This window comes from Stylophora pistillata, chromosome 7 (assembly GCF_964205215.1).
Source record: "Stylophora pistillata chromosome 7, jaStyPist1.2, whole genome shotgun sequence".
NCBI lineage: Eukaryota > Metazoa > Cnidaria > Anthozoa > Scleractinia > Pocilloporidae > Stylophora > Stylophora pistillata.
Window position 1 is genome coordinate 27,430,717 of NC_142525.1, and position 27,712 is coordinate 27,458,428.

At 39.7% G+C, this 27,712-nt stretch overlaps 1 protein-coding gene across 1 annotated transcript; it reads left to right on the plus strand.

Moving 5' to 3' along the window:
• The first annotated feature begins 6,835 nt into the window (after positions 1 to 6,835).
• LOC111335916 (uncharacterized) lies at positions 6,836 to 27,518 on the plus strand. The gene is made up of 13 exons (XM_022941917.2): positions 6,836 to 7,121; positions 13,005 to 16,178; positions 20,596 to 20,769; positions 21,249 to 21,422; positions 21,603 to 21,782; positions 22,056 to 22,160; positions 22,334 to 22,429; positions 22,960 to 23,121; positions 23,544 to 23,669; positions 24,127 to 24,211; positions 24,601 to 24,759; positions 25,449 to 25,526; positions 25,982 to 27,518. The coding sequence occupies exons 1-13, from the start codon at positions 7,101 to 7,103 to the stop codon at positions 26,200 to 26,202; spliced, it is 4,755 nt and encodes a 1,584-aa protein (XP_022797652.2). The 5' UTR covers positions 6,836 to 7,100; the 3' UTR covers positions 26,203 to 27,518.
• Positions 27,519 to 27,712: the final 194 nt, after the last annotated feature.

A 27,712-nucleotide genomic window follows, 5' to 3' on the forward strand; every position in this document is an offset into this window, starting at 1 on the left:
CGAAGTTAATACTGATAACTAAAAGTCCCTCATGACGTCACAGCCAGAACGTCTTTCGATCGATGTGCCTTCATTCACTTGAAATTTTTTCTAGTATTTGACTAAAATAATCAATCAAATCATAATTATAGTGCTTGAGCTCAGCATGACATAACACAAAACAATTAATAAAACCGATTACAGGCAAATATGTAATACATCTACCATATAAACACACTATGCTGTTATCATGGCGACCTATGTAAACATTCAGATTCACAACTTCAAACCTCATACAAAACACACTATAACTTATACATTTGTCATTATAACATAACCAAAGTAAAGCGCGCGCTCTGATTGGTCAATTTAGCGTCCCCCATTTGCCCATGGGTGTACGCTGCTGACGTGAGCAAATGCAAAGACTATTTTTCCGCGCGCGCTTGTTTTTTCTGGTCACGTAAGACTTGTTAAATAAAAGGGAACTCTTTAGTTACAATGTATTAATATTATGTTATAAAACAAATGGTAAACACCGGCGTGCATCCATAACTCAATAGTGTACGCTGTGGTGTTTACCATTTGTTAATTTTAGCTGAAGAGTTACTTACATTTATAGCTTGATTCAAACATACAGGGTTGGGATCAATAATCTCAGTTAGATGCATTGGCTCCGTGATCGATGGTGTTTCTGTATAAACAGGTGGGTCAGGAGGCACTTCAATTTCAACTTCGCATTTTTCGATTTCTTCTCTTTCTCTGTTCACGTGCGATTCTATGGCATCTCGTACGATCTAAATTCCATTCATAAAATACAACTTCAACTCACGATCGACAAAAAAAGACCAGGCACTACTTTAATATAACTCTTACCTTTCGGCGACTTCGATCAGACATATCGCGTGTTTCATTTTCATCGCAGGCGTATATACGCGGAATGGCAGACGTCCCAATGTGGTCTTTTACAAGTTGAGGACGGGTTTTTACAAAATCGAATCGCTGACAGTAGTCTTCAGGCGAAAAATGACGAGAGCATATCACAGATGTTGCTGAAGGTTCAAACTTGGCGCGCTTTCTCCTCAAAAAGTCGATCCACTGCTTTCTTCTAGACCTAGCTTCAGGGCGATCATCCCCATCAAACGGTATTATATGGAGGAATATGCCTTTAGACGAATCTGGTGTATTTGAGCAACCAGTGACCACGCAACGAGTCGGCGCTTCAGTCACATCATTTTACAGCAATAGACACATGTTTTTATACAAGAAGTTAACATTCGTTCTTGCTGTGACGTCACTGAATGTTGGAGAGGTAGTAGGTCCGAGACTCGGCCCAGTAATTCTCTCCCGGCCAAGTCAAAAGGGCGTGGCCAAAAGAGTAACTTTGAGGTGGCATATCTCGGGAAATATTTAATCAATCGCTTTTTTTTTTTTGGAGATTAATCCTGATAACGCAAAGAATCGAAATATGTGTGAACCTCTGGGGGTGAATAGGGACTTTAAGGATTTGATACTAGACAAGATCGCACGCCTTCTCAGGAAGACAGCTAGAATCAAGTCATTGATGCAGTTTTCAGTCAAATTCTTAAGGTACGGTTAAACACTATAAAACTCTTGATGGGTAAAAAGTCTTGACCGTATCATATGGCACGCGCGCTGTATTTTATTATTCATGAAAAATAATGCAATTTTATGCCACATCGACTCAGAGTTTCTCTCGAGTCGTTGCTTCCAGGGTGAAAATTTGCGTCCTCGAGTAACGGTCTTCGTGCACTCTGAGCTTTGCCTTTTTTCTCTTTCGATTATTTGTTCATTTATTTTTTCACTTTTTCTAATTTAAAGGCGATAATTTGTGTATTGAAATTACGCGTTAAAAAAACCGAGGTCACAGCGCTCGTTCAAGACCAAAAGACCATCGTGCCTGTTTACCTCGTCCAATGACTCGTCAATTCTTGGAATGCACACGAACTCATTTGCAAAGAGTTACTCGTCTAGTTTCGGTGTGTATGATCGACCTAGGCACGTTTTTATGTCTAGTGAGCTTTCCGACAAGAAAAGAACGCCATGTTGCTATCCATTGAGTTAACCGCCTCCCGGTTAGCTCAATGGATAGAGCGCTGGACTGTTGTGCAGGAGGTCGAGGGTTCAAGCCCCGGCCGGACCAACACTCAATTAAGGTCTTAAAATAATTGAGAAGAATATGCTACCTTTCTATAACATCAAGAATGGTCAGATATTCTTGTCTTCTCGGACAGGGACGAATAAATGGAGGTCGCGTCTCCTACAGGGTTAGGGGTAGAAGACGTTAATTTCCCACGCACGATGATGTGATGTGTGATGGATGTCCTCCCCTGGGGTAAGATGGGTGGGATTTATTGGGTGGTCTACTCGCATGGTTCCGTTCTAGTCCTGCCCTTCTGCGGCAATGCAGTGAAAATGGTTAGAAAAAGAAAAGCTTATTACACCCAGCTACGTGCTGTTATGCGTGGTTCCAGCTACGTGATGTTATGCGTAGTTCCAGATACGCATTGTAATGTTGTGGATAGAATCACCTATTGAAACTTTCTTTGCAGTAAATGGTTTGAACCCGGGGGTAACATGTGAAGGTGTAGTCTGATCGTCCGGGTGAGTGTATTCCTGAGAAGGACTGTTGTTGGTGGTAGTGACTGACCTTTCGACAGCCTGTGCGGAAGTCATCATCAGAGTCAAGTCACCATCCTTGACTCTGATGATGACTTCCGCACAGGTTGTCGAAACGTCAGTCACTACCACCGACAACAGTCCTTCTCAGGACTACACTCACCCGGACGATCAGACTACACCTTCACAGGAAACTTTCTTTGTTTACAAAATTTTCCAACACTGAACAAGTCTCTTTACTTTTCTTTTCAATCAGGAGAGAATTCAGACCCGAGAATGTGCATGCGCCTTAGAGTTCCCTTCAGGAATTAGGATAAGGAGATAGAAAGTATCGAATAAAGAGGAATTAACTACCGTCTCACATCGGGGTAGTGGGTAAAATACGACTACTGACTAGAATAAAGACTGATAGTTTCGAAAAAAACTGTTTGGGGCTGCGTCGGTGGGAGTAACGAAATAATTTGGATATATCAACAAAGTTGAAATGGTAAATTGGCCTCCGTAACGATTACAAAAGCTGACGTTTCGAGCGTTAGCCCTTCGTCGGAGCGAATAGAGGAATTGTGGGTTGTGTGTGCTTTTAAAGGCAGAAAATGGAGCTACGTTATAGGTGGGAACATGGCAACAAGAAAAACAAGAATAAATTAGTGGAATGAAAAGCTTTCGTTGATCCCTGTGGGATTTGGACTGCCGGTTTGAAAGATGAGCTTTTGTTCAAGATACTGACGAGAAAGGCAACTAGGAAAGTTTTGTTTTTCCTACTAAAGGATCCCATATGGTTCGTTCCATGACGCATTCCCCCTCCGGGTATGACACCTGCTAAGAGTGACGAGTTGATGAAAGTTCGAATGCAAATGGTCGAAATGTGGTGTTATTTACCTGATAAATATGAATTTTTAAAGATCTCTCTCTCTCTCTCTCTCTCTGGAAACACAGAGATGACTCGTTCTCGCTGAACGACTGATTCTTAGGTTTAGCAGCTTTGGTACAGTTTTGTTGTTAATTTGTTTGGGTATTCACGTGTAGGTTGAAAGAATCCTTCAGCAGTTTTTTTAGCCAGTACATCCTGATCTGACTGATGTCTCTCTTTTACCCAAGGACTGATCCTTCGGCGCAAATTTACTTCACTGCAGGTGGGTTTTTTCAGATAATTATAGTACGTCATTTTTTGTTTGCCCATTCAAATGAAGCGCAATTCCTCAGTCTCAGTAAAACAAAAAACAACTCCTGTTCTCTTGCAAATATCTGGTAAGCCCATGGTACAATTGGAAAACACAGGCGAGTGAAAAACGCGGCGAACGTTGGCCGGTCTACCGCAAGATTTTCGTCGGCCCGATTCAGTAATAATCGATTATCCCCACTTAATTGCCGATAGCCAGAGTCAGCAAACATATCTCCACATACCTTGAATTATCCTTTTTCAAGCATATCCATTTAACTCAATAAGCATATTATTCAAGTTCATGCGCATAAAGCTTCCGCAGGCTTACTCCAGATTGTGGTGTAAAACGATCCGTCATCGTTAAGAGAAAAAGAGAGGTATAGGGGACACCCATACATGCAAATAACTGAAGCAAATTGGTCAACGTGTTCATACGAACAGCGATATTGTCTCAAGGCGATTCAATTAAGGTTGCCCCTTATCGAACTGGGGAGGCCTTTTCCAGTGTGGGTGATTACTGAAAGTTGTGCAATAGATGACATCAGCCGTGAGCGCAGCTCGAAGACTCTCCTAAACCTCGCCCCTTCCTGGTCCACTTTTGACTTAAAGCTGCGATACTGTCGTCATTTTCTAAATCTAAAACATCTTTCATTAATCGGCCGGGATGGCTTCCGGTATCGTTTAATAGGCTAAACTCCTCAAAACAGCCCGAAGACTCTCTGCGATACATCTATCTCAATAGCAGTTTTGTTTACCGCCGTTTTCAACCCTTCAGTTCGTGAAATTTACACCACCTCAAGGGCATATTGTCAATTGTAGACTCAAAGTTCCCTGAGGAAATTTGTGTTTTTAGCAGGGTGACACGGTATTATCAAGAGATGTCTTTCCTACTCCTCTAGAGAATTTCACTATGAGAATCGATAACATTTCGATCTAATCATTGGAACCCAGTTCCGCTCGCACTAAGATTTCGAGTGTCTCACGGTGACGACCGAAAGCAACTGAACCAATTTGGGACAATTTGTCTCACTGTTCTTTTTAATTCTTTAAGGGAATACTAGGATCGAGATCTGGCGCCTGTTATCACATTCTTTAAAGCAGATTTGAAAACAACCTTAAAGACAATTAGGTAGAAAGATAACGAGAATCTCCGTTCAAGCTCTGAGATTTTCAGTTTAATACCCAAAATCCTGTGAAGGTTAAGTCACTTTACTGGATAATGTTGACTTATCTCAGGGGATTAAGACATATTTTGAATTCAGTATTACTTGCTCATGTTCTATTTTCATTCCCTATCTTGCCGTCTGAGTTAGTCAAACCATGTTTTAAGACTTCGCCATTTTGTCAAGACCGTTTTGCAAGGTTTGAATCATTAACACAATGTGGACAAGGGAGAATGAAAAAAGGGCATTTAAGTTTGCGAAAGCTGCTTCGAATGCATCATTTCATCTTCAAGAAAATAATCGGAACTTTAAGCCCTCTGAAAAAACTAATTGACAAGTTAATATCATTTATATTGTCCTAGAATCCATGCCCGTAAAAACCCAGGTCTTCGAACGAATCGTCCGCTGTGAGAACCCTATACAACATCTCCTGTACCTTTAATTTGAACCAGACATAATGGTATGAACTTCAGCCTTTCTGATAAAACTACTAGACACGTCAACATCAAATACATTGTCTTAGAGCTCATGTGGTTTTCGAAGAAATCTTCCGCTGGGAGGTCCTTAGTGACAAATGTATTGCATTTTTCAATTGCGCCACAGTTGTTTCATCGTCCTGCAATTAGTTATCTGTAAACAGAGCTAGACAGATTGTCCTGCACTGATGATATCTTAAGTGGCATGAATAGGTTTCGGGATAGAGACGATAGTCAGATTCTCTGATCGATATCTGCATATCTGAATTTTGTTTGGGAATTCTAAGCAAATCAACTGTATTGATAAGATGCACCAATGGAGCTCAAATGCGAATTCAATATATGTGTTGTTCATATTATGGTTGATCACGGTTAACCAGGTTTTTAGTTCTTGATTTTTTTTTTTTTTTCAACCATGACATTTCGTTTCGTAAAGAGTAATATTTTTATGATGTTTTTTTACAGTTGCAACGAGCGAAGGAAGCGCGTAACAATGTACAAATATCAGGGTGATTTTTTGTTTAGATAATTTCTTTTATTTAGTGATTTGTTAGGATAGGTTGTTTTAACTTTCCTGTTTATTCTGCTGTTTGTCTCTTTGTTTATGAGCGGTATTTTGGCGATAAGATTATAAAATTACACAGTATGTTTCACTGCCTTTGGGTCTGCAAAAACTTTGTTAGGCAAGCCTTCTACGCCAAGGTTAGAGGGGGTAAGTTTCTAAAGAAACTGTGGTGCTGAGTCGGTGGGAGTGACAAGGCAATTTTGGTTTAATCATCTAAGTTGATAATGTAAATAAGCCACCGTTAAGTGTTTCCTAGCTGACGTTTGGAGCGGCGTTGGCCCTTCGTTAGAGCGAATGGACGAAGGGCTAACGCTCGAAACGTACGTCAGCTTTAAAACTCTTTACGGTGGCCAGTTGACAACATCAACTCATTTGATAAAGCCAAAATTACACGGAGGTTAATCAAGAGGCATACCTTCGGTTTTTTCCCCAAGATAATTCCTAACATCATGCGTGAGACTCAGTGCGGATTTCGAAGCAACCGAAGTACATGATCTATAGCCTCCGGCAGATCCGAGAGAAATATATAGAACAGAATATGCAACTGTATGCTGTTTTAATTTTTTTCCATAGGACAGTCATAGTCGCATCGACTGACTGCAAGAGAGAGAGAGAGAGAGAGAGAGAGATTTTGCAACACCCTTTTCTTCAGTGATTGTGCTAATTCTTTCGAATAAAAAAGTAATTGAACTCTTGAAGACCTTTTTCTTTATTTTTGTTTCTATAATTCTTCATCCCAGGTCGCATCGTCATTCAAAGAGTTCTTGATTACCGATGACTTGTTGAACTTTCTGCGGTTTTACAGTCTCGAATTACTTAAGAGCAAAGGAAGTATCACAACACTACTTCACTGAATTCTTTTGATTGGCACTTCTAGGCATAAATCGTGGGCTATTTGTTAAGCAATTGATCTTATGCATTTGGATTATAGAATATTCTAATTCTAGGTTAAGAAGCAGAGATTCTTTCAGCAAAAACAGATTTAGGGTTGACATCTTCGTTGAATCAGGGTGAACTTTCACACAATGCATAATGAAGAATCAATCATTCTATGATCTTGGCGCAGTTATGACGGGTTGGTTTTTGAGATTTACTTGTCTGCCTGCTCGTTGGTTACAATGAAAGGTCGCAGAAGAAAGGTAAGTCTGTAAGAATCTTTCGAGGATTCGGTGGTAGTTCGGTTTCTTCAGAACTGATAAACAGTTTCTTTTCATATGTATTACAAGTCGGTACACGTTTTAGTCGGTTCTTCACATGGTTTATCTAGCGAAGTTGTAAATTCACTTATCCAAACGGATGGATACTTATTGAATAACTTATCTCATGCTATGTTTGAAGATATAAATCATGCATTAGCAAGTTTGTAATCCCTGGACTGAGAAACCCTCCAGTGTTCGTTCGCTCCGATCATTCGCCATCCCTATATGCTGCACTCGCTATCTTTTGGCCAAGGGCTGCGTATTCAAATCATAGAACTAATTCAAAGTAAGTTTTATTTCTCGATCAAATATTTCGACCTGTTTGAATAAACAGAAGGAATCTCTCTTTTGATAATCCCGCGTTGTTTTCACAGACACGAAAAAAACTTGCAACAACAATTTCTGCTCAAAGTTGGAAAAACTTCAACATTCGCTTAAATTTCTCAGTTATTTACGTCATGCTTATTTGCAGCTTATGAAAACCGCAAATAACTTTAACCTTTGTAAACCCGATACTCGAGGTTGTGCCAAAGCTGGCAAGAGAAAACCATAATCCGGAATAGCGAGACGAAAGAATGTTGATACATATTTTTCAGGCAAATTCGACCGAGTGGTAAGTTTAAAGATAAAGTAGTAAAGGTGCCTCGGATTGTGCCGTTTCTCAATTTTGTTCGTAGGATTCTCGGCTTTTGAATTTTTTTTTCTATTTTGAGCATGATTTGATTCAAATAAGTAACTTTTTACGACACACAAAAGTTTATTTGTGAGCTGATTTTAAGGGATGATGACGGCCTTCCCAACCACGGAGAATCCAGACTAAAGGACGCCCCGTACTTTCCAGTGTGCTATCAGGTGTTAACGCGCCTAGCACGTGAATTGTTCCTCCTTATGTAACACAGATTAGATCGAATTAAAATATATGAGTGTAGTGTTGCGAACTAATTGCCCATAAACTATCATCTATTATCGTTATCCGATCAAAACACCAGAATGTTATACCTAAAACTGCTTGGACTAACATTCCCACAATTAAATCTCTACGGATGTTAGCTACATTAGGGATGAACTCCGTCTGATGGATTTATGTTGCGTGCGTTCCCACCGTTATAAACAAGAGGATATAAACAAGAGGAGGGCTATGGCGGAAGAGAGGTCGAGGAGATTGGGAACTCGCTACCACCGATATTGTTTGGCATAGATCATTGGCAAGCTCGATGCGAACAATACGATTGATTACATGTTTCGGCTATTTCATATAGGTTGCTGAACTCAACTTTATTATATTAGATGCCTAACAAAATCGCTTAAATTTCAAGCACGCAATAGCGACTGTATTTACAGTGAAGCAATTCTACACGGAGATGTTTGATATCTTTGTTTTTATTTTACCAGGACATTTCAGAGTATAAAACAATGCCACAATAATATTTAGCAGTCTGGCCTTCCATAAAACAAAATATACAATTAGCAGCTTATCATTCAGGACAAGATGTGTTTGGTCAGTTACGGCCCTAACATCCGTATGCGTATTCTCTGTACTCTTTTCCACATATTTATTAGCATGTTGACATGAAGAATTTCTTAGACAATCAAAAGCTTCTTTAGTATGTGATCATTTACTTTATTCTCGTAACCTTAGTAGAGGTTTTGCACAGCAGCCATGTTGGATGGCAGGAACAGTGAAAATATTTTGCATAAGAAAGAAAATTTTTTCTCATGGGTAAAATAATCTATTGTTCCTGCCATCCAACATGGCTGCTGTGCAAAAACCTCTATACTTGATTCAGAGGTGATATTTTACGGAGAAATAAGATGTTAATCTCTCTTAGTGGTCGAAGAGCCTCAAACACAAATAACTGCACACTGGTCTCAAGCTGTAGAGAAAGTCTACTTTGAAAGTGTAGATTACGCTCAATATATTTTATATCATGACATGGTTTCCCTTGCGTTGTGCATTGATTTGTCTTGAAAATTTTGTAGTGTACCTCCCAAGATACAACATCTGATGCTTGAACTAATCACCATCCGACTGCATTTCCTTGTAGATAAGTTAAGAGAGAATTTCAAGAGTGTCATCACAGGAAAAACCCTCATCAGCTAATAACTTTGTCTACTCTTCCACTCGTTTGCTATATAATCAGTCATGAATATTGCAGTGGGAAATTATTCTTTAATCACCTTTAAGAAGGAAGGGGTTAAAAGGACGTTATTATATACTGGATATATGCTTGGCCTTGGAATCTCCTGTCAACAACCAAAGGCTGTGAACCCAGTTAAATTGACTCGGTAGTCCTGCAATATGTTTAGCGTGTTTTCGATGTTGCTTTTTCCATTTTACACACATGTTTGATTGCCGGTATATCATAATCAAAGATTTGTTTAAGTTATATTGCGCGCCGTTTGATGTTTGTTTGATACCCGTTTATCTTGTTTTTTTTTCTTTTCTTTTCGAGACGAAAAGAAGTTTTTTTGCTTACGCAAGCGAGGAAAATTACTCGAAACAGCAGAGATGACTGAAAACGCGGGCTCTTGGGTTTTTCTCACTTTGTAGAGTGGGTCGGTCAAAAAATACTTTAGACCTCAGGCTTTCTGTAAACTTAGCGGCTCAACAATATAAAAAGTCTCGATGATTTGTAATCATTGCATTCATATAAGAGAAGTAGTATTGAAGAAGTCATTATGGCAAATTAACAGCCATAAAAGTATTACTGGATGTCGATTACTTGCTGTTTCACTACAGCGTCTTTTTCTCGCGTATGAAAACCAGACTTGGCTGAGTCTACAGTTACAAGTTTATCGCGGTCAGCGATCTCACCATACAAACCTGAAATCCTTTGGTAGGAAAAAAACAGAAGAGACCAAGATTAATTTCTTTATTTTTATTATTTTGATTCAAATCAAATTCTCCGGCATGGAGTGTACCATTCATGAAACTCTTCAAAACACCTGCGTCAAGAATAGCTGTAACCAAGAGAAAAACACTTGCTACTGAAGAGATGTGACGCGAAACACTTCATGAGAAGGCTTTAGTGCTCCATCATTTGAGATAAGACTAATACTGCTATAGTTTCCTTCGGCCCGTACGGGCGATTTCGTTTATGACCTTATATTAACACTAATAAATACTAGTGTATCTAAAAGATGGTAGAATGCTGCGGCACATTCTGTTGATAGTGACGTAATTTACGCAGTAATTCATCCACCCGCGATGGTGTTCCATGACTTACATCGGGAAACATATCTCTGAAGTCATTTTCTGCACGAGAGAAAGTATACTTAAAAGCAGAGAAAATAGCGCGCGTACAGAAGAATATTGCCTTTTGTGACACAATCTCACCCGGCTTTGCCAAACCTCAAGAATACACAGATGGAGAAATGACATCTTAAAATTGACCCTTATTCAGTTATTAAATCGCAAAGAAAAGTCATAAGAGATATTTTAATATGAGCTTAACTTTGAGGGCAGGAGATTTAAAAGCACTAGCGAATGGCAGAAGTCGCACAATCTATGGCTAAGCCACAGTAGGCCAACAATGATAAAACAGTGCGTTCGGGCCACTCTGGTTGGTTGATGCTTTTATTGACTGATGTTGACAACAATGATGAACATAATCATGATGATTGTTCTGGAGCTGACCTCATCAACTTAAACGTGTGTTATCGAAAAGTGCCGTGGAAACTGGAACATAAGACTGTGCGCTTGGGATTGCAAAACGGCGTAAAAATCCGGCATTAAATAAAATTGAAAGGGGCGAGTAAGCTAAATTGAAAAAAGAAGAAAAGTGGTAATACATACAGAGAACTGAGACCAAAAACAACAGAACTGAACGTTCTATCTGATGGCAAGTGACTTTCCAGTGTTTATGAAGCAAAGTGGCGTCGAAGCGATCAAGAGTTCACTCACACTTGCACATACGTGGCGAGCGAAGTATGCCAAGAGAGCACACAGACAGAGAGAGAGAGAGGGGGGGAGAGAGAAATAAATGAAGTCACTTCCGCCCTAGGATTGTTGATCTGTGACATAATAATATCTCTTTGTTAGGCCTAGTGTCGTGGGAAAGTTCCTTCACGTTCAGTGTAAACTGATTAAGTGGTCTGGTCAAGAAAGCGGAAAAGAGTTGACAAAAAGAATTCCTTTCACTCGCTTGAGAAAGGAAATCAAACAAAGGGTGAAAATAAATTGCCTTGGAGCCACTTGATTTTGAACATTCAATAGTTACCGCCAAATTACGAAGTTGCAGTTAAATTTGAATTTCAAAGATCCGACAGAATTATACTTTGGTGATCGGAGTTGCTGCAGGCTTTTTCTTGTCCGGCTTTAGACAAATTAGGATTTTTTCCTGCAAGGAAAGTACGCAAATATGATTAAAGATATCGCCGCGTTTTTCTTACCGTACTTGGTTTCGTCGTTTGTCTTCGGCTGTAGTTTTTATTTCTATGATGGAATGATCTTTTAAGGGGTCTTGCAACCTTTGCAAGAGCATTGGGATGATAAACAAGTTCATCTTGTTGTTTGTTTGTAGCTGATGTTTATCGTGAAAAGCGCTTGAAAGCCGCCGGCACAAGTCCTTGGCTTAGAAAAAATAAACAAATAAATATACAAACGAGGAAAAAATCCTTTCCATTCTGCTTGTCTTTAAAATTGGAGACCCTGTCCGCATCGGAATAATTTCTGTTATTTTTCTCTTCGACTTGCAGTGAAAAAATGTAAGATAAGCGCATGTTAAAAGCTTTCAATTGGTATGTATTCTCTCTGATAAAGTGGTGGCCTCTTTATTTGTCATCGCTGATGGAGTTACCATAGCAGATTTTATCATCACTGCTCGCTCAATTGGTTCTGGATAAAATCTCTACGGGTCATCTAGCTGACTCACCGCAGGTAGTCTAAGGCCGGGTTCTTTGGCTTTTGATGTCATGTGCTCAATTTGTCTGTGAAACAAAACGAATTCACAATTTGCATTGTTTGGTACGTAATATTGCTTTAGGCGCTCTTTTCGTCTAAAGCTCGTCTGAGAAAGTAGCCGCGTTTTCCTGTTACTTTTAGCCGCTGAACTCCTTGTCAGAGAACAGATCAATCGAGAATTAGTCCGAGGAATTAACACCTTTGGTAAGGTCGTAAACAAACAATTGTTTTAATGAGGGTGATTTCATTTTCACCTATTTGTTTATTTTACATTCGTTGGCGATATCGTGTCCAAATGGCATCCATGCAAATGTTTCCCTTCCTAATCTATCTTTTGTTGGCAACTTTGTTGAGCCAATTGAGTGCCGTGTTTCTAAAACAAAATCTTTTTTAATTATGGGTTTTTTGTTTATTACGACCCGTGGTATGCAAATTTCTAGTGCTTTCTAAAATTGTATTATTCACGAAATAGTTAAGTTAAAAACGTTGATTACTGATCAATTTTACCGCCTCCTCGTTTAAATCGCACGACAAGAAATTTTTGAACACGAAATTCATCTACACGTCGAGGTAACTGGAAGCCATCAAAATCATCTGAAATATACACCAGATGTAAATTCGACCAGTGCGCACAGTTTCCCTGAAGGATGCTTTGACATGATTGAAGTTGTCACTTAAAAAAATTATTATTCGTTCAACTCTTCACGAGGAAACTGCAAAAATTTTGAGGTGATCGGCCTTAGCTTGACCTTCGACAGTTCGCCGTGAGATGGATACAATTAAAAGAATTTTCCACTCCGGAAACTTGTGATCAATTCGAGTCGAAATTGTTCGTTAGTAGCGCTTTCTTGGTTGTCTTCGTATTAGTTGCTGTCATTATTTCCCAATATTATTGTAAATTTGGACATTTGTTTACGCAGGAGCTGTGGTCAGGGGCCGCTTCTCAATCGTTTGAAAAGGAAAGATACGGAAGAGTACATGGTCACTATTCGATGAAAACCCCAACAATGTCATCCAAACCGTTAGAAAATCAAAGTGGTATGGCGCTACCCGAATATCCGAAGCAGTGGAAATCACGGCTGCAGAGATTCCAAAGTTCGTTAAGAAAGTCGCTACGAATTAAGAAGGAAGATTCGCCACGATCAGCCTCTTTTATTACTGGAGAATATAGAAGTGACCTGTGGCAGGATCATCCAAATGGCTGTGTGAATTTTACCGCAAAGCACGTGAGCCGAGAAATTTTGCCCGCGAAGAAAAAACAAAATGGAGTGTCACACAAACAGCTTAATGCGAAGAAAACAAGCTCGCACTCACATAACGTGAATGGGAAAACATCATTTGACAGCTATAGTTTTGATAGTCGGAAAGTTGAGCAAAACAAAACAAACGTCAATAATTCTCGGAAGAAAAAGAAAAATTCCGCGGGATCAACTTCGAGCCCTGCTGCAAATGAACTCGTCAGTGAACTGCCAAGTTGCGGTCACGAAAGATCATACCTGCACAAGAAAACATTCAGATCAAAGCGACAAAGGGCAAAGACAAACACTGAAAAGACATCTCTCTCAAAGTCTAAGAGCTTAAGTATACTTACGAATTTATTTAAGCGAGCTAGTCATTCAAAGAACGAGAATGACCGTGGGAAAAGTTTGTCTTTCACTGCACCTCAGTCTTCGTCATCGAACCATTTATCGACAGATAGTAACAACACTAATTTCGATACATTGGTAACAGATATTGTTGTCAGTACCTCATCCATTGACTCTTATTGTGAAAACGATTCCCGTTGTAAAGAGAGCAAGTATTATTCGTTGAAACGCTCGAAAAGATCGCTGGTTTATCCGAACAACAACATTTCCAGGTCGCTCTCTATGGACTATTCTTTGCAACCGTGCACGGATCCACTCATGGAAAAATCGCGAACATTAGCTGCCATTCCACCATGTATACAGGTGGAGGAATATCATGAAAGTCGCGGGTGTTTTGAGAGATCACTTACGGTTGAATTTAAGCCTGATTCCTCTGGGTCAGTAACAATTGAAACGGGACCTGCATACTATCAAAGTATGAAGACCTCTCCGCATTCGTGCAGAGAAACAGAAGTGGCGGACTCATTTTCAAGTGGTACTCCAAGAAGTGGCGTACAGTTCGAAAAGAGGCGAAATATCACCCGCGATGCCGAAAGGAGTTGTGACGCATGGAAACGACGTTCAGCTCCTCCTATCCTGTCAAATTCTGCTCACGAAGACTCCTTGAATATTGGATCGCCAATTTTCTTTGAATTGAAGACTGATATTGCAACGGAAGAAGAAAGCAGTGCTCAGTTGGAGTGTGATAGTCTCAGGGCGCAGACTATTTTTGTCGAGGAGAGAGATTTATCTTCTGAAACTGTCGAATGCACTGAGTTCGCGGCGTCCGAAATGGGAAATAGCCTATCGTTTGGGGTGCAAGAGCTTCAAAAACCGCGGAAGTATTGTTCCAAAGATTCCAAATTCAAACTATCGATCCTTCGACCTCAAAGGAAAAACGGAAAAACTTTCAACCATAAACTGGATGGCGATGTGGATCATTTTATCCAACAGCCTGAATATATGGAATGTTTCGAAAGAGAACTTGAAAGACGGAATTACCTGCTAAGCCACGGCTGTCTGGGTAATGAACTTACAAAAGACAAATCAACTCCTTTGTGCGAGGGTAGTGAAGCGCTTGCTTTGCGTGAAAAGATGATTTATGCCTTTCACGAAAACAATTATTCACAAGATTTTTCCTCTGTTAATTCCACAACTCGCGTAATCACTGACGAAAGTCTGCCCGAGGAAAACCAAACTGCTGAGGAAAATACAATCTGTGAGAACAGTGGAAGTTTACCGGTAGACAAAATAAACAAAGAAGAAATAGTTTACGAGGAAAACTTTTGTTCTCCGACTTTTGGACAAACCGAGGACAATGAAACATCACAACAAGGAGTTTGTTTATCTTGCCGGAAAACAAGAAACGAGGTAACGAGCACTGAATTAACAAGATACTCTCCTGTGTGTCCTGATCCTTCGCCGAGTCCCGCGAACTTGAAAGAAGAAAAGTTGCGTGATAATACATGTACATCTTCTGAATTAATTACCAGCGGCTTACGTGAGAATTTTAAGGGCCGCCAAGGATTGGCTAGAAGTCTCAAAGTGAAGAGTTTGCCTTGCTTGCCGGTGGGACCTTCACTTCACAAACAAGCAATGTATAACAGCTTTCCAGACATTAGAAAATTACACATACTTAATTTAACGCAAAAATTCTTCTCAGAATATAGAAGGGACAGTTTGTCATCATGTAGCTTGCATTTGGAAAACAGTTGTGAAAATGACTCAGTTGTTGAAAACAGTGGATTTGAAACAAAGTCCTCCCCATGGGAAGATGGTGAGAAAAATGGAGGAACTGTTGACCGTTTGAGCCCTGAATCACCACAGCATAGGCAACGTTCTTATAGTACACGGATACATCACAGGTCACCAGTACAACAGGTGCTACAGACAGAAAGTCGTTCTGTTTCTTGCTCTCAACTGGACAGTAATGAGGATGATGACACGATATCATGCACCAGCCCACCTTATGTTCGACCACGAATTCAGAGTCTTGAACAACTACCGCCATGCACTGCAGAGGTCATCCTGAAGAAGAAGAAAAGCATTATGCGCAAAACCAGGATGAAACACACCACATCACTTTCTTGTGTCGACAATGTGTTCAATGATATGATTGACAAGGGCAAGCGCCATTCCTATGGTGGTTATGGTGATGATAGTTTCCTGAAGCTTCCACCTATGCTGCACAGATCTCATTGTGACGAAAGCCCATTGGATAGTTGCAACAGTTCAATGCAATCTCTGAACTCGTCTTCATCATTCACCGAGAATGAACTTGGAAGCAGCTTCTCTTTTGCATCTCAGTTGTCTCTTCCTATTGCCTTTGATCAGAGTTTGGGTCGTTCACGCAGTGTGCCTGGACTTCTTGGCGCTGACAACCTTCAGCCTTCACCCATCCCAGAGGAACATTCTTCAGTGGACTGGACTTACCCGTCTGGAGAGAATAGTGATCTGGAGGATGATGAGGTATGATGCGAAAGATGTTTCTTCTTTTCATAGATGACTGAAGTAACTTTTAGTATAAAGTACAAGAACACTCATTCCACCAAACATTTTGACAATGAGTGAAAAAATAATGTGTTGTGGGCCAGTGACGAATGGTAATAATTTGATAAACTAAAGGTTTCTTTCACCCATTGGTTAATTCCCTATTTCATTCTCCTTTTCCTTCATTTGATGAAGGAATTAATCCAGCAATGAATCATTAATTCACTCTATCATTTTTAATTATCCTACTCCCATGAGTGACCAAGGCAGAATTTCTCCCCACGGTATCAATACAATATCAAGCAGACAAGTAATGAGAATATAGAAGAATATCAGTCAGGGAATTATTAATTGATCCAAAACCAAATTCTCTGCACTAGAAGTATAAGAATGGTATAGCAAACAGTAAGGAGCATTACCCATGAGACCCTGGGGGGTGTAAGCAGTCACTATTTTCTTGGATTTTTTCATTCTCCAGCAATTTTCAATTTCCTTATCATCAGGCACATAAATTTTTTTTTATGTTGGGCCTGGAAATTTCTTTCATAAGACCCTCACATTTCAGTATAGTAATGAGGTTTTGATAAGCATTTTGATTATTAAGGGGCAGATTTTATCCTCCGGACAATAAATTCTCAATTTTGGTTACAGTTTAAGATTTCAAAACTCTTACATGTAATATTTATTTGTTTGTCAAAGTTCATTTTTTTTCCATGTTGACTGAATATTTTACAACTGAACCCTTCAACTGAGGGGGTTTCATTCAGTTTCAACTTTACTGGTCGCAAATTGAGACATCCCGTCCTCATTTTCAATTGGTACTGGGAAACCCCTAGAGCAATGATCCGAGAGAAAACTGAGAAGTTGTTGGTAATTTTTTCACATTCATGCAAATTGATTGCCGAAGAACGCACAATCAACTTTTAAACTATTGGAGATCTTTTTTTGAATTCATAAGAACTTGGTCAAGTTCTTTCAGAAGTGTTTTGATGCAACTCCACCTCTTTCTAATCGGCCTTTGAGTCGTATGCAAAGGTTGCAAAAGTGCATTTTTTCCCCTTTTATTTTCAGTCAGCAAACTGCTTGAAGGCGATCGTGTTAATCCACTTTTTATTTGAATGATAAATTGACTCAATCTTAAAATCCTCAAGAGGGTTATTACGATTGTTTAGTAATCTGTTTCACTGGAAAACTATTGTATTGCGGCATAAAAACCCACATATGATCTTTTCAAATACAGTCACTTTTTACATGAATTTACCTTCATTAAATTATAATAGTTTTTTAGGGAGAAAAAAAAACAAAGAATGTGTTAAATACCAAGCAAAGGTTATCAACAGATATTTAGGGACAGAAAAGCAAATTTAACGTTGAAAGGTAATTGTAATAGTGTAGCTTATCTTTGCAAATTACCGGAGGTTTGTAGTCATGCCGCAATCGTGGAACGACATATATCAAACTGGATGTTGTATGTTGACAGCCTTGCCCGAGGCTTTGAAAAATCAAAGCTGAATTAGCATTATTGACGCTATTCAGCGATTCTGTCAATCGCAAACAAACAAAGTGAACGATGGATTCCGAGATCGTATTTCGGTGGTTTGCTTGCTAAGTTAGTGCCAGGCAGAGCCCTGTTTTGTTTATAAACTCAACCAAAGCTGCTTTCACAGTCAATTGCTCGCTGACGACCACGTTGAAAAGTCGCTAGCAGCGACGATCAGAAGTCATTGTCGATTGTAAGCGCTCTTCACTCAAATTGCCACCTTGTAGAAAGATAATCAGGTACTCAAGCCTGATATGGCAGTTTGGATTTAATGCAATGTCCGCTCCCTTTGGTTGTTAGACCCGTAAGCTTACAGCTCGGCGTAATATTACCAGGTAAGATTATTTCCGTATCGTCTGTCCAATCGCTATTATTGACGATGCATTAGTCTGTAAAGTTAATCCAGGTCTGATATCGCAGTCGATATTCTTTGTAGAATGATTTCATATGCAAGCACCGCTTTGAAATATATTTTCCCACGTTCAACTCTCTTTTTCTTTTTTATCAATTATGATTCTGTTAATTTCTATTCTATCCAAGTGGCCGGTCATGTGGTTTGAAATGCTTGACTAGCGTAGCATACGAGAAATCACGAGTCTTGTCAAACGCTAAGATATTGTCATTAAGGATAATTATAAAAAGCTTGTCTCCATCAGCGACTTTACAACTTGCTCTAATGATCAAGTTACGCCAACAAGTTGGACTTCGACATATGCAACCGTACATTTGTTTCCATTCGGCGATGATGGACATATGAATGTTCCAAATTAAAATGGCGCTCTTGAAAAACTTAAAAAAGCTGTCATTCACCAAATCAGACAAGAACACAAAAAGACGGAAAGTACATTTGTACGCGATACAGCTAATAGCTTTAAATTGAACTTTGTTTATGTACACCAAAGCCGCATTCATGTCAAAACGGTTTTTACACCTTGAGAGTTAGAATTTTATTTCATCGATGGGTAAACTGAAGTAATCCAGATCGTGTTTAATCCAGCGTCAAAATTAAGAATTTTAAACGCATTCGCGAAGTTGGCAATTTACCACGCGCATTAGCTTGTACTGTTCAATGTTTTCATTCTTACTTCTTCCCTCCAGACTTTAGCCATTTAATATCAATTACCGACGCTGTAAAAACACATTTCCTTCGTTGGTGCTAAAAGCTTAAATGCGTCAAAATCAATGCGCAAACAAACTATAAATAGCTTTGGTTGGAATCGATGTGCTTTAAACTGGACTTTAACCATAATGATTTATTTCGATCACCAACAACTTCATTGTTTTTGTCTTTCGTGAAAGCGGTCATGTCTTCGTTTACTTGGAGACTGTTCAAAGAAGAAAAACGCATTCCAGAGGTTCTTCGCAGAGTTTTAATTGTTTCTTAATTGTGACACTTCTAATATTTAATTCATTACCATTAACTTTCATTTAATGGCCGTGGGAATATTTTTCTAGAGAAGGTGCCGAACTTGGCAGAGTCATTTCATTTGCATTTCTTTATCCGACCGCTTTCGTTTGAATTGTGATCTTCTTACAGTCTTGATTCGAGAAAACATCGATCACTTTTTTCACTTTCGTTTCTGCCCTTCTCAATCCATAACTAACATTGTCGATTTTTGTCAAAATACCTGAACAGTACGTAACACTGTTTCTCTCGTGTTGGCCTAAAAGATGGGTCGAGTATTGTGCGAACGCGTCTAAATGCTGGCATTTGGAATATTAGAAAATGGAAAAAAGTACACTATAGTTGAACTTTTTCGCCAGTTGGAATAAATATGTCGCCCTCTTTCCTCCCTAGAAATGTTTACGTATATCATCGGGAAAATTGTAGTTTACCTTTGTATGTTTAGCTGGTTGAAATTGATATAGTATAATATGTATCTCAAAAAACGTGTGAGTACTAGAAGGGCTCATTTCTACAATTTAAAAAAAATTATGTCATTTCAGTTTTTCGTGCCTATATTTGACGCAGTCATTTTATATTTGAACATTTTGTAAACTGGATTCTTTTCGATTTTTGATTTTTGCGAGGTTGAACTCACGTTGTGATACAGAAGCTACATGAAAGCATCTAAATACTCAAACCTTCCCTGTCCGAGATGATGGAACTTCAGCGAAGACGCGCAAGAATTTCGCTTGACCTCACTTGGATCAATTCTTTAGTGAAACATAAACAAAGAAGATTGCATTGATAGCGGTGCTCTTCGCCAGTTCTACTTTTGAAGAACAGATGATTCAAATGACATTTTCGATTTGTTTAACTCGCCAGTTCTACTTTTGAAGAACAGATGATTCAAATTAGAATACTTAAACTTCAACGATTTTTACGAGATAAACGAATTCCATGCCTTTTCACGTTGATGCAAATCTTTCCCTGGTTGGCCAATTTCACTTTTGTTATCTTAATAGAATGTGATTTCATTTTAAAATCTACAAGTTGGTCTAAAATTGCCTTGAGATTGGCGAAGAGGGTCCAATATGATTTGTTAAAAATAAATACAAATGTCGGCTTAGTTTCTTGGTGGGTTTCGCACTATGGGGTGTAAATATTGTAAAAAAAAAAAAAAATCAAAGTGTTTTGACCTTACAAGTGTTTACTGCAAAGATTGCTGTAGTAGTAACGTGCCTGCAAAGTGGTTATATATCTCGGCTATCGTTTAAGCACGTAAAAAGGAACCTCACGCGCGTCATAAACTACTTCGCGAAGGCAGTAGTAGTCGAAAAATATATCAAACAAACATCGTCAGTACAGTATCAGCCCTGTTTCTTTTAGATCAATATAAGGAAGCTCCACGAAATGTTTTACGCGCGCGAACAAAGTCCAACTCACTTTTCTTATTTCCGGTTACGCAATAGATGGATGTACCGGAAGCATTTGCAGAGGCCCTGTGGGATCACGTGACCATGGACCCAGAGGAGCTGAGTTTCCAAGTGGGTGACATCATTACAGTGCTGACCATGACGTCATGTGACTGGTGGTTCGGACAGGTTGGCGATCGGGTTGGTTGGTTTCCTGCGCCGTTTGTTCGGGTGAGTAGAGAGTTTCTGAAGAACTGGGATAAAATGTCGCTCCCTGTCATTCATTTCCTGTTGAAATTTTCTTCTTGTCCCTTAATATTAAGAAAATATGATTAAATCGGTTCTCATTACGGCATCACTGGGGGAATTTATTGAGATGCGATTTACACTTACAATAATTTCGTTCCAACTGGGCCCAGTTGACCCAAGGTTAATTCTAATCAGGGTTTCTTTAATCCTTTGTTCAAAAGTCTTTTTTGGGATAATATTCCTTACACTTTTTAAAGCATCCAATCACCAAGTTGTAGACAAAAAGAATTCCACTGAATTTCCTTTTAAAGCTTTCAGATCTGAAATCAGATTTTACAGTAACCCTGGGTTATCTTAATCCAGCTTTGAAAAACCCGGCCCTCAGCTATATTCATAGTCCTGAAGAAGTTGTCACACACAAAGAATTCAGTAGCAAATCTGATACCAATTCGCTCTGTTAGGTTCGAGTGTCACAGACGTTGGCTGCGGACGAAACTAAACTTGCTCCCCCCGTGCGAACCAGAAAAGGAACCAATGAGGGATTTCTTTCAGACAATGACGTCAGGTCACGTGTCGTCCAGGAAATCCTTAACACTGAGAGAGACTATGTCAAGAACTTGGAAGATGTGGTCGAGGTGAGCTGGGGCATAGTCGTTTCTCGAGTGTGCAAACGCTTTTCTATTTCCCCTTCCCTCTCTCCAGTCTCTTTCCCCGCCAGTTCCTTCCTTTACTTTTACTCATGCTCAGTTACAATTGTCTCGGTATCATTCACGACTTTGCGCCTTTAAAATGAAATTTTTAATTTCTTTTCGCAGGGTTATCTTAAACAAGCCAGAAAAAGAACGGACATGTTTAACGAGGAACAGATTACCAAGATCTTTGCTAATATTGAACAGATATATCAATTTCACCAAGAAATCTTGAGGCAACTGGAAGATTGTTTTGTGGAAGGAGACCCGTGTGCGTCTGAGATTGGCGCCGTGTTTCTGAATAATGTACGTCTGTCTCGCATACCATATTGTAGCTTCATTTAAACCCAGATTGCTGTTTCAGCCAATCATGTATCGAACTGAAGTCTCACGTGACTTCCTCAATCGCATTTTCCCGCGCTTTGTGCTGACTGGGGATTGCGTGCATTCCCTGTAGAGTCTTATTGGTTCATTACTTGCACGCCATTTTCAGATTAGCCAATCATCGTGCTATTTGGAGACAGATCATTCGTTTCTGAACTTTTTTTTACCTTTTTTTGTTAATTTTTCGCTTCACAGAGGAAGGGCTTCGATATTTACTCGGAGTATTGCAACAACCATCCCCACGCTATGGCAGAGCTGAAGACACTGAGTGAAAGTAACAAATACAAGCAATTCTTTGAGGTATAAAATGATTTTTAACCCCTTGGAATCGTGCAATTTTTTTTTGCTGTTATTGCTTTCTCTTGTACAGAATGAAACCTCATCGTTCATTGCCAGTCAATAGCTTGAAGTCGCATTTCTTCACTCGTTTATTTGTCATTACTTATTAAATCATATTTTTGGTCTACCACTAGGCTTGTCGTCTCCTTCAGGAGATGATTAAGATATCACTTGACGGGTTTTTATTGACTCCAGTTCAAAAGATCTGCAAATACCCTTTGCAGCTGGCGGTAAGTTTTCTTTGTTTTTTACTCAGTATCTTCCTGTTCGATCAGTCATGGATTATTTTTATGGCCTGGTGGTGTAGTAGCTAAGGCATTTTGATGCTGACAGCAGAGCATTGTCTAAGAAAACGGAAATTCTTTACACTCGCGCCATTTCGGAGAATATGGTTCAAATGGTGCCAACTAGGGCGAACCTTGTTGGATTTTGGAGGAACCTCTCCCCTCCACCCCGAGTAGAAGCTCATACCAAGATTGCCACTCGCGTTAGACCACGTTAGCAAAGAAGATAGTCAGTCTGTTGGTCTTCTAGCACGCGTATTAAGGGCTGGCTTCTTGAACGGGTTAGAGATAAAAAAGCGAAGTTTTTTGGAGCGATCTTTCCTATGATAAATATTTTATTGAGGGAACTTGTCCGTTTTATCTGGCTAGAATATGTAGGGCCTTGTTCTGTTTTCCGTTCCTTTTTTGTGTTTTCAATTTTTAGCAACTTATACATTCTTTAGTTCAAATTCGATGTTTTTCTTCTCCTTGCTCAGGAGCTAAAGAAGCACACGATAGCAACCCACAAGGATTTTCAGACGGTGAAGCAAGCCCTAGATACAATGAAAAACGTCGCCTCATTAATCAACGAACGGAAAAGAAAAGTGGAGAGTATTAACAAGATCGCGAAGTGGCAAAGCACGATTGAAGGGTGGGAGGTGAGTAAAGATCGACCCCAGGGGGATGGGAAGGGGAAAGGTAGTAATAGGGCAGTTTAACAGAAAAATTTAATTTTGCTACGTTTGATCAGGGCACAATTTATTTTAAATGTATAGGGGGTCACAAACGATGAAATTAAGGCATGCAGGGAGTCGCTGTCGAAAAAGGATTTCTTGTGCAGGAGAAAAGAAGAAAAGCGTTCTGACAGAATGAAAAAAAAAAAAAATTGAGAACAATACATTACAATTTTGTCTCTTGTATCCTACTTTGCCATTTCACTTCGAGGGCAGTTTTCGAGCGGAAACTGAAAAAGTGCCAGGGGGTAGGGCTTCAGCTTTTAGACTAACATTTTACAGAGAGAAATTAGTAGTAGAAGTGGTGTTTCATTGAACGCCTTTTTACCTTTTTTTCCTCCCTGAAGGGCGAGGATGTGTTAGAGAAGAGCTCTGAGCTGATTCATTCTGGTGATGTGATCAAGACCTCCAATGGAAGCTCACAAGATCGTGTTATGTTTTTGTTCGATCATCAACTTGTATATTGTAAAAAGGTGAGAACTAAGGTCTAAGGAAAAACTTTTGTCACGTCTTCTTGACTTCGAGCAGTCCCTGCTTTTAGTAGCCTGCTTATAGCCGTACCCTCCCCACCCGAGGAGAAACTTTTCTCTTGGGGGGGGGGGGCAGTACGGCTACACGTAGTATATCCTTATAGGCGAAATGTGTTGCGCCAGTGGAAAAAGCAATCAGCTTTAAAAAAAGTATGATGAAAGCGCGCCGTGCGGAACTCTGGGAGTGAAGCCAGTACTATTACTAATTTCCGTGCGCCTTACTTCCAGAGTCCCACGCAGCGTGCTGACATAATTTTTTTCTCGTTTTTGCGGAATCGGTTTTTGACTCGAAAAATTGGGACTGCTTGTTGTCTCCAAGTTCTCCGATGTTGAAAAGGAACTTTTAAGGAAACTACTTTAAAAGAATTTCTTAAAAAAAATTTTTTTGGCTAATTTTCAGGACATTTTGAAGAAGAATGGTTTGACCTACAAGGGAAGAATTGACATGGATGACTGTTCCGTTGTTTGGTTGAATGACGGAGAAGGTGAATGAATCAATCTTGTTTCAGATTTGTTGTCCTTATAAGATGTGAAATACTCTCCCAATTAATGTTTTAATACCAAAGGGCGATCAGAACCAAGCTAAACTGAAGGTTACGAGGAGCCAGCTTAACTAAAAATATTTACATGTGAGCGGTTCTCAACTGGCAAGGCGAAAAGCAGAGTCACGGCGGGCTTCAGTCTTGCATTTGATTGTTTAAGGGATGCAAGGTTCTTGACCGCTCACAGAGCGTTGTGCAGCAAAACCAATGCATTCCAAGTCTAAGCTCGACTTTTAATTCAACAAAGATGGTCTGTTACACCTATAAACTCTTACCAAGTTCGCATAAAGGCTTGCCAAGCTGAAATCCGTCTTTGTGTTTGATTTTTTTAGAAACTTTAGATAGATCGCCGTTGAATAACGCGTGGAAAATCTACAACTATAAGAAAGAGAAATGGTACATTTTCTACACCAAGAAAGCCGCTCAGAAAGAGAAATGGATGAAGGCCTTCAAGGACGAACGGCGCAGGGTCAGTGAAGACGCGAAAACAGGTAATTGGCTTTTACTAGGAGCCCATAAAAGCTCCTGCTCCTACTGAATACTTCAGTATTTTCTCAATATATCTATAATTAATTCCCCTTCCCGCTCAAGCATGGGCTTACTTCTTCCTTCCACGTTTCTTTTCGATTGTTGTTGTAGTCGTCGTTCTTTTTAGTGGAGAGGGGTGAGGAGGACAAGTTTTCCTTAAGAGGGTGGGGCCACTTGCTCGGGCCAAATTTTTGGCAAGTTTTCTATTTGCAATCCGTGTTAACCCGAGGACCCCTATTAATGACTAGCATCCAATTTCTCCTTACAATATCACGACTAAATCACACACTAAGGTAACGAGAAGAAAGGAAATGATCAGCAAGAAGCTGTTGATTTTTAGACAAATTCTCCTCAGAAAGTTAGGAAATGTATAGAGAACAGTATCGAGAATATGCATGTTGATGTTAGGGTTTAATCTTTGCCCTTTTAGACCATCCTCGTTGTTTTTTCCTTTTTTTCACCTATTTTGGTTGTTTGTCCATCCTATCAAATTATATTTAAAGAGTTTTAGTGTAATGTGTTTTAAATTTTTAGTGTGAATTGCTGTTGTGTGATATATCAAATCTTGCCATTCCTTCCGAGAGAGATTGGCGCCTCGCATAACAAAAACCATTATTTTTTAACTGAAGTAATTTAAAATTTCTGGGTTTAGGTCTTATAATATCACAAAACACCAGAAAAGCTGCCATGACAGCTGCCAAAGCATCCGTCAAACAGAAGAAAGTCAACGGTGAGTTCAGATTTGTTTTTCCTTTTTCATTACTCGTTTGACCCCATAAGTAATGCGAGCGCTTTTCCTCCGATTGAGTGAAGTAGATTCGAACCCTGGCCGGTTCACGGTGTTTTTGGTATGACCTGCATTCACAGAGTGCTTTGCTCCAACCAGAAAAATGAGATGTTGATAGGAAATTGTAAAAGAAGCTAGCAAACCAAAGAAAAGTAAATTCAAGGGCAGTCGTCCATTTGTAGTGGTTTCTTGTAGTTCAGGTTCTAAGTGACTGACAAGTTCCACAACTTCTTGATTGAATAAGCTGAGCGAAACTTGGAGAAAGCGCTAAACTCCAGCGGGGCTCTAGAGGGGTACTTCCAGCGCTCGATGATCAGCCCTCTGTAGTTAGGGCCTTGGAAACCTGAATTAGGTTCGGGCCAATAAGTCACGTTAATTTACTATGTTTGATTTTGTAGGGAAGAAAGAAAAACCGTTCCTGAAGTCACAGTCCACGACAGAAATCAAGCCCCCTCCATCTCCCACCTTGCGTTTACCAGACCCTGTATCAAGCGCTGATCTAAGGGAGGAGGACGAAGAGGGTGAATCCTTCGGTAACAGAACATCTGTTATAAGAAGAAGCTTCGGTTTACGAGGCTCGAAAAGGAGCAAAGAGAAGCGTATGAGTTCAGTTTATTAACGAGGCAGGTCGAGTGTTCTTCTGTAGTCCTCGACTCCTTTTCTGTGATTTCGACCGCGATTGCCTGAGGACAAGATGGAAGAAATCGCGTGCCGAACGTTAAGTCAGCTCGTGAAGGATTGGAAATGATATTTCAACAGTCTGCATAGCAAATAAGTGCCTGTTTCTAAGCTGGGAGTAATTTTGTGACATGAGTAGGAAGGAATTATCGGAATCTCCTCGGGTTCCGAACAGTTCAAGCAGGAGTGTGTGAAGACTCTACCAACGAGTTGAATGGACCGGGTCTGTCAGCGTGTGAGGAACATGACTATCATAGCGACTTAACGTCCATTTAACCAGAGGCCAAATAAGGGATTTGGCTCGCAGAAAAGGTGCATCTTAGATACTCGGAACAATTTTAACGATATTTTCACCACTTCATTGTTTGGGTCAAGCGCTAGAAGATTTCCATGTCGTGAATTAAGTAAAGGTCAGAGTGCTTTCAATAGTGCACGTCAAGAAAGACATCATTGTTCCCAGGACAACGCGAGTCCTTATCGGTATGGATGAATGACTCAACTCAGACCAAACTTATCCTGACATCTGTTCGGCAGGTTAAACAGGAGGCAAGGTTACGCGCATGTTCATAGAATCCCTGGATTAGTGGCGCTGGCGTCAATCAAGAATCATGGCCAACTGTTTTTCGCAGGCGAGATATCATGATCTAGTAGCTACTATTAAAAATATTTTATAAATAGCACGAATCAAATTGAAATTCGTTTAGCGCTTGAAAGTATATTACTTCATAGATATTTCCTACCACCTATCTTCTCTTGGTAATTTAAGTGGGCGTGGCGTCCAATCAAAGCTTTGCTCTAGTTATTAAGACAAAAGGTCATAAAGTTTTTATCAGTAGTTGAACTAGATATAATATTTTTTTAGACCCGGCTTTAAGAATATCTTCCATGACAAAAATTTTTCCAGCTTAACTTATTAAATTTGTATGTTTTATTCTGAATTTTTAAACGGTAGGGGCTTGGTTAACATGGTTTAGACAGAGGCGGCAAGACCAAATTAAATTCGGTCCTAGCTTCCTCTGTCAGTCTTGGCGGTGGGAAGGAAGAAGGAAGAATCACCACCCAAATTTTAATCATTTGACGAGGACAAAAATACCGTTGAGAATCAAATAATATGAAGAGAGAACAAGTGATAGAAATATCAAACCGTTTACAATATGGAAATTCATTTGAAGATATATTATATACCGTGTGGTTTATTATGAATCTGTTGTACAGAACCTGTTTATAAGAACTTATTAAATGGTATTTTGTATTGTCTGCTTGCCTCAGTGATTTGCAAACGCTTTCGTTATAGGGGAGTGTGATTTGCGTGACCCACATGCCTGCCCTATGTTTCGTTACACCATCACCTCGAGAGCGGATGACTCAAAAGATGTCCTTGAGATTTCCATTTCCCCATGTCGCTGTCCACTGTTAAGAACGAGTCGTTCGTGGTCCCATGGCTATTCGCA

What these genes read in the sequence shown, in the direction of transcription:
- LOC111335916 (XM_022941917.2), top strand. Translation starts at nt 7,101, where the DNA reads ATGAAAGGTCGCAGAAGAAAG. An exon ending in TTCCTGCGCCGTTTGTTCGG is followed by an intron (nt 20,770 to 21,248) that starts GTGAGTAGAGAG and finishes TCGCTCTGTTAG; the next exon opens with GTTCGAGTGTCACAGACGTT. An exon ending in GCGCCGTGTTTCTGAATAAT is followed by an intron (nt 21,783 to 22,055) that starts GTACGTCTGTCT and finishes TTCGCTTCACAG; the next exon opens with AGGAAGGGCTTCGATATTTA.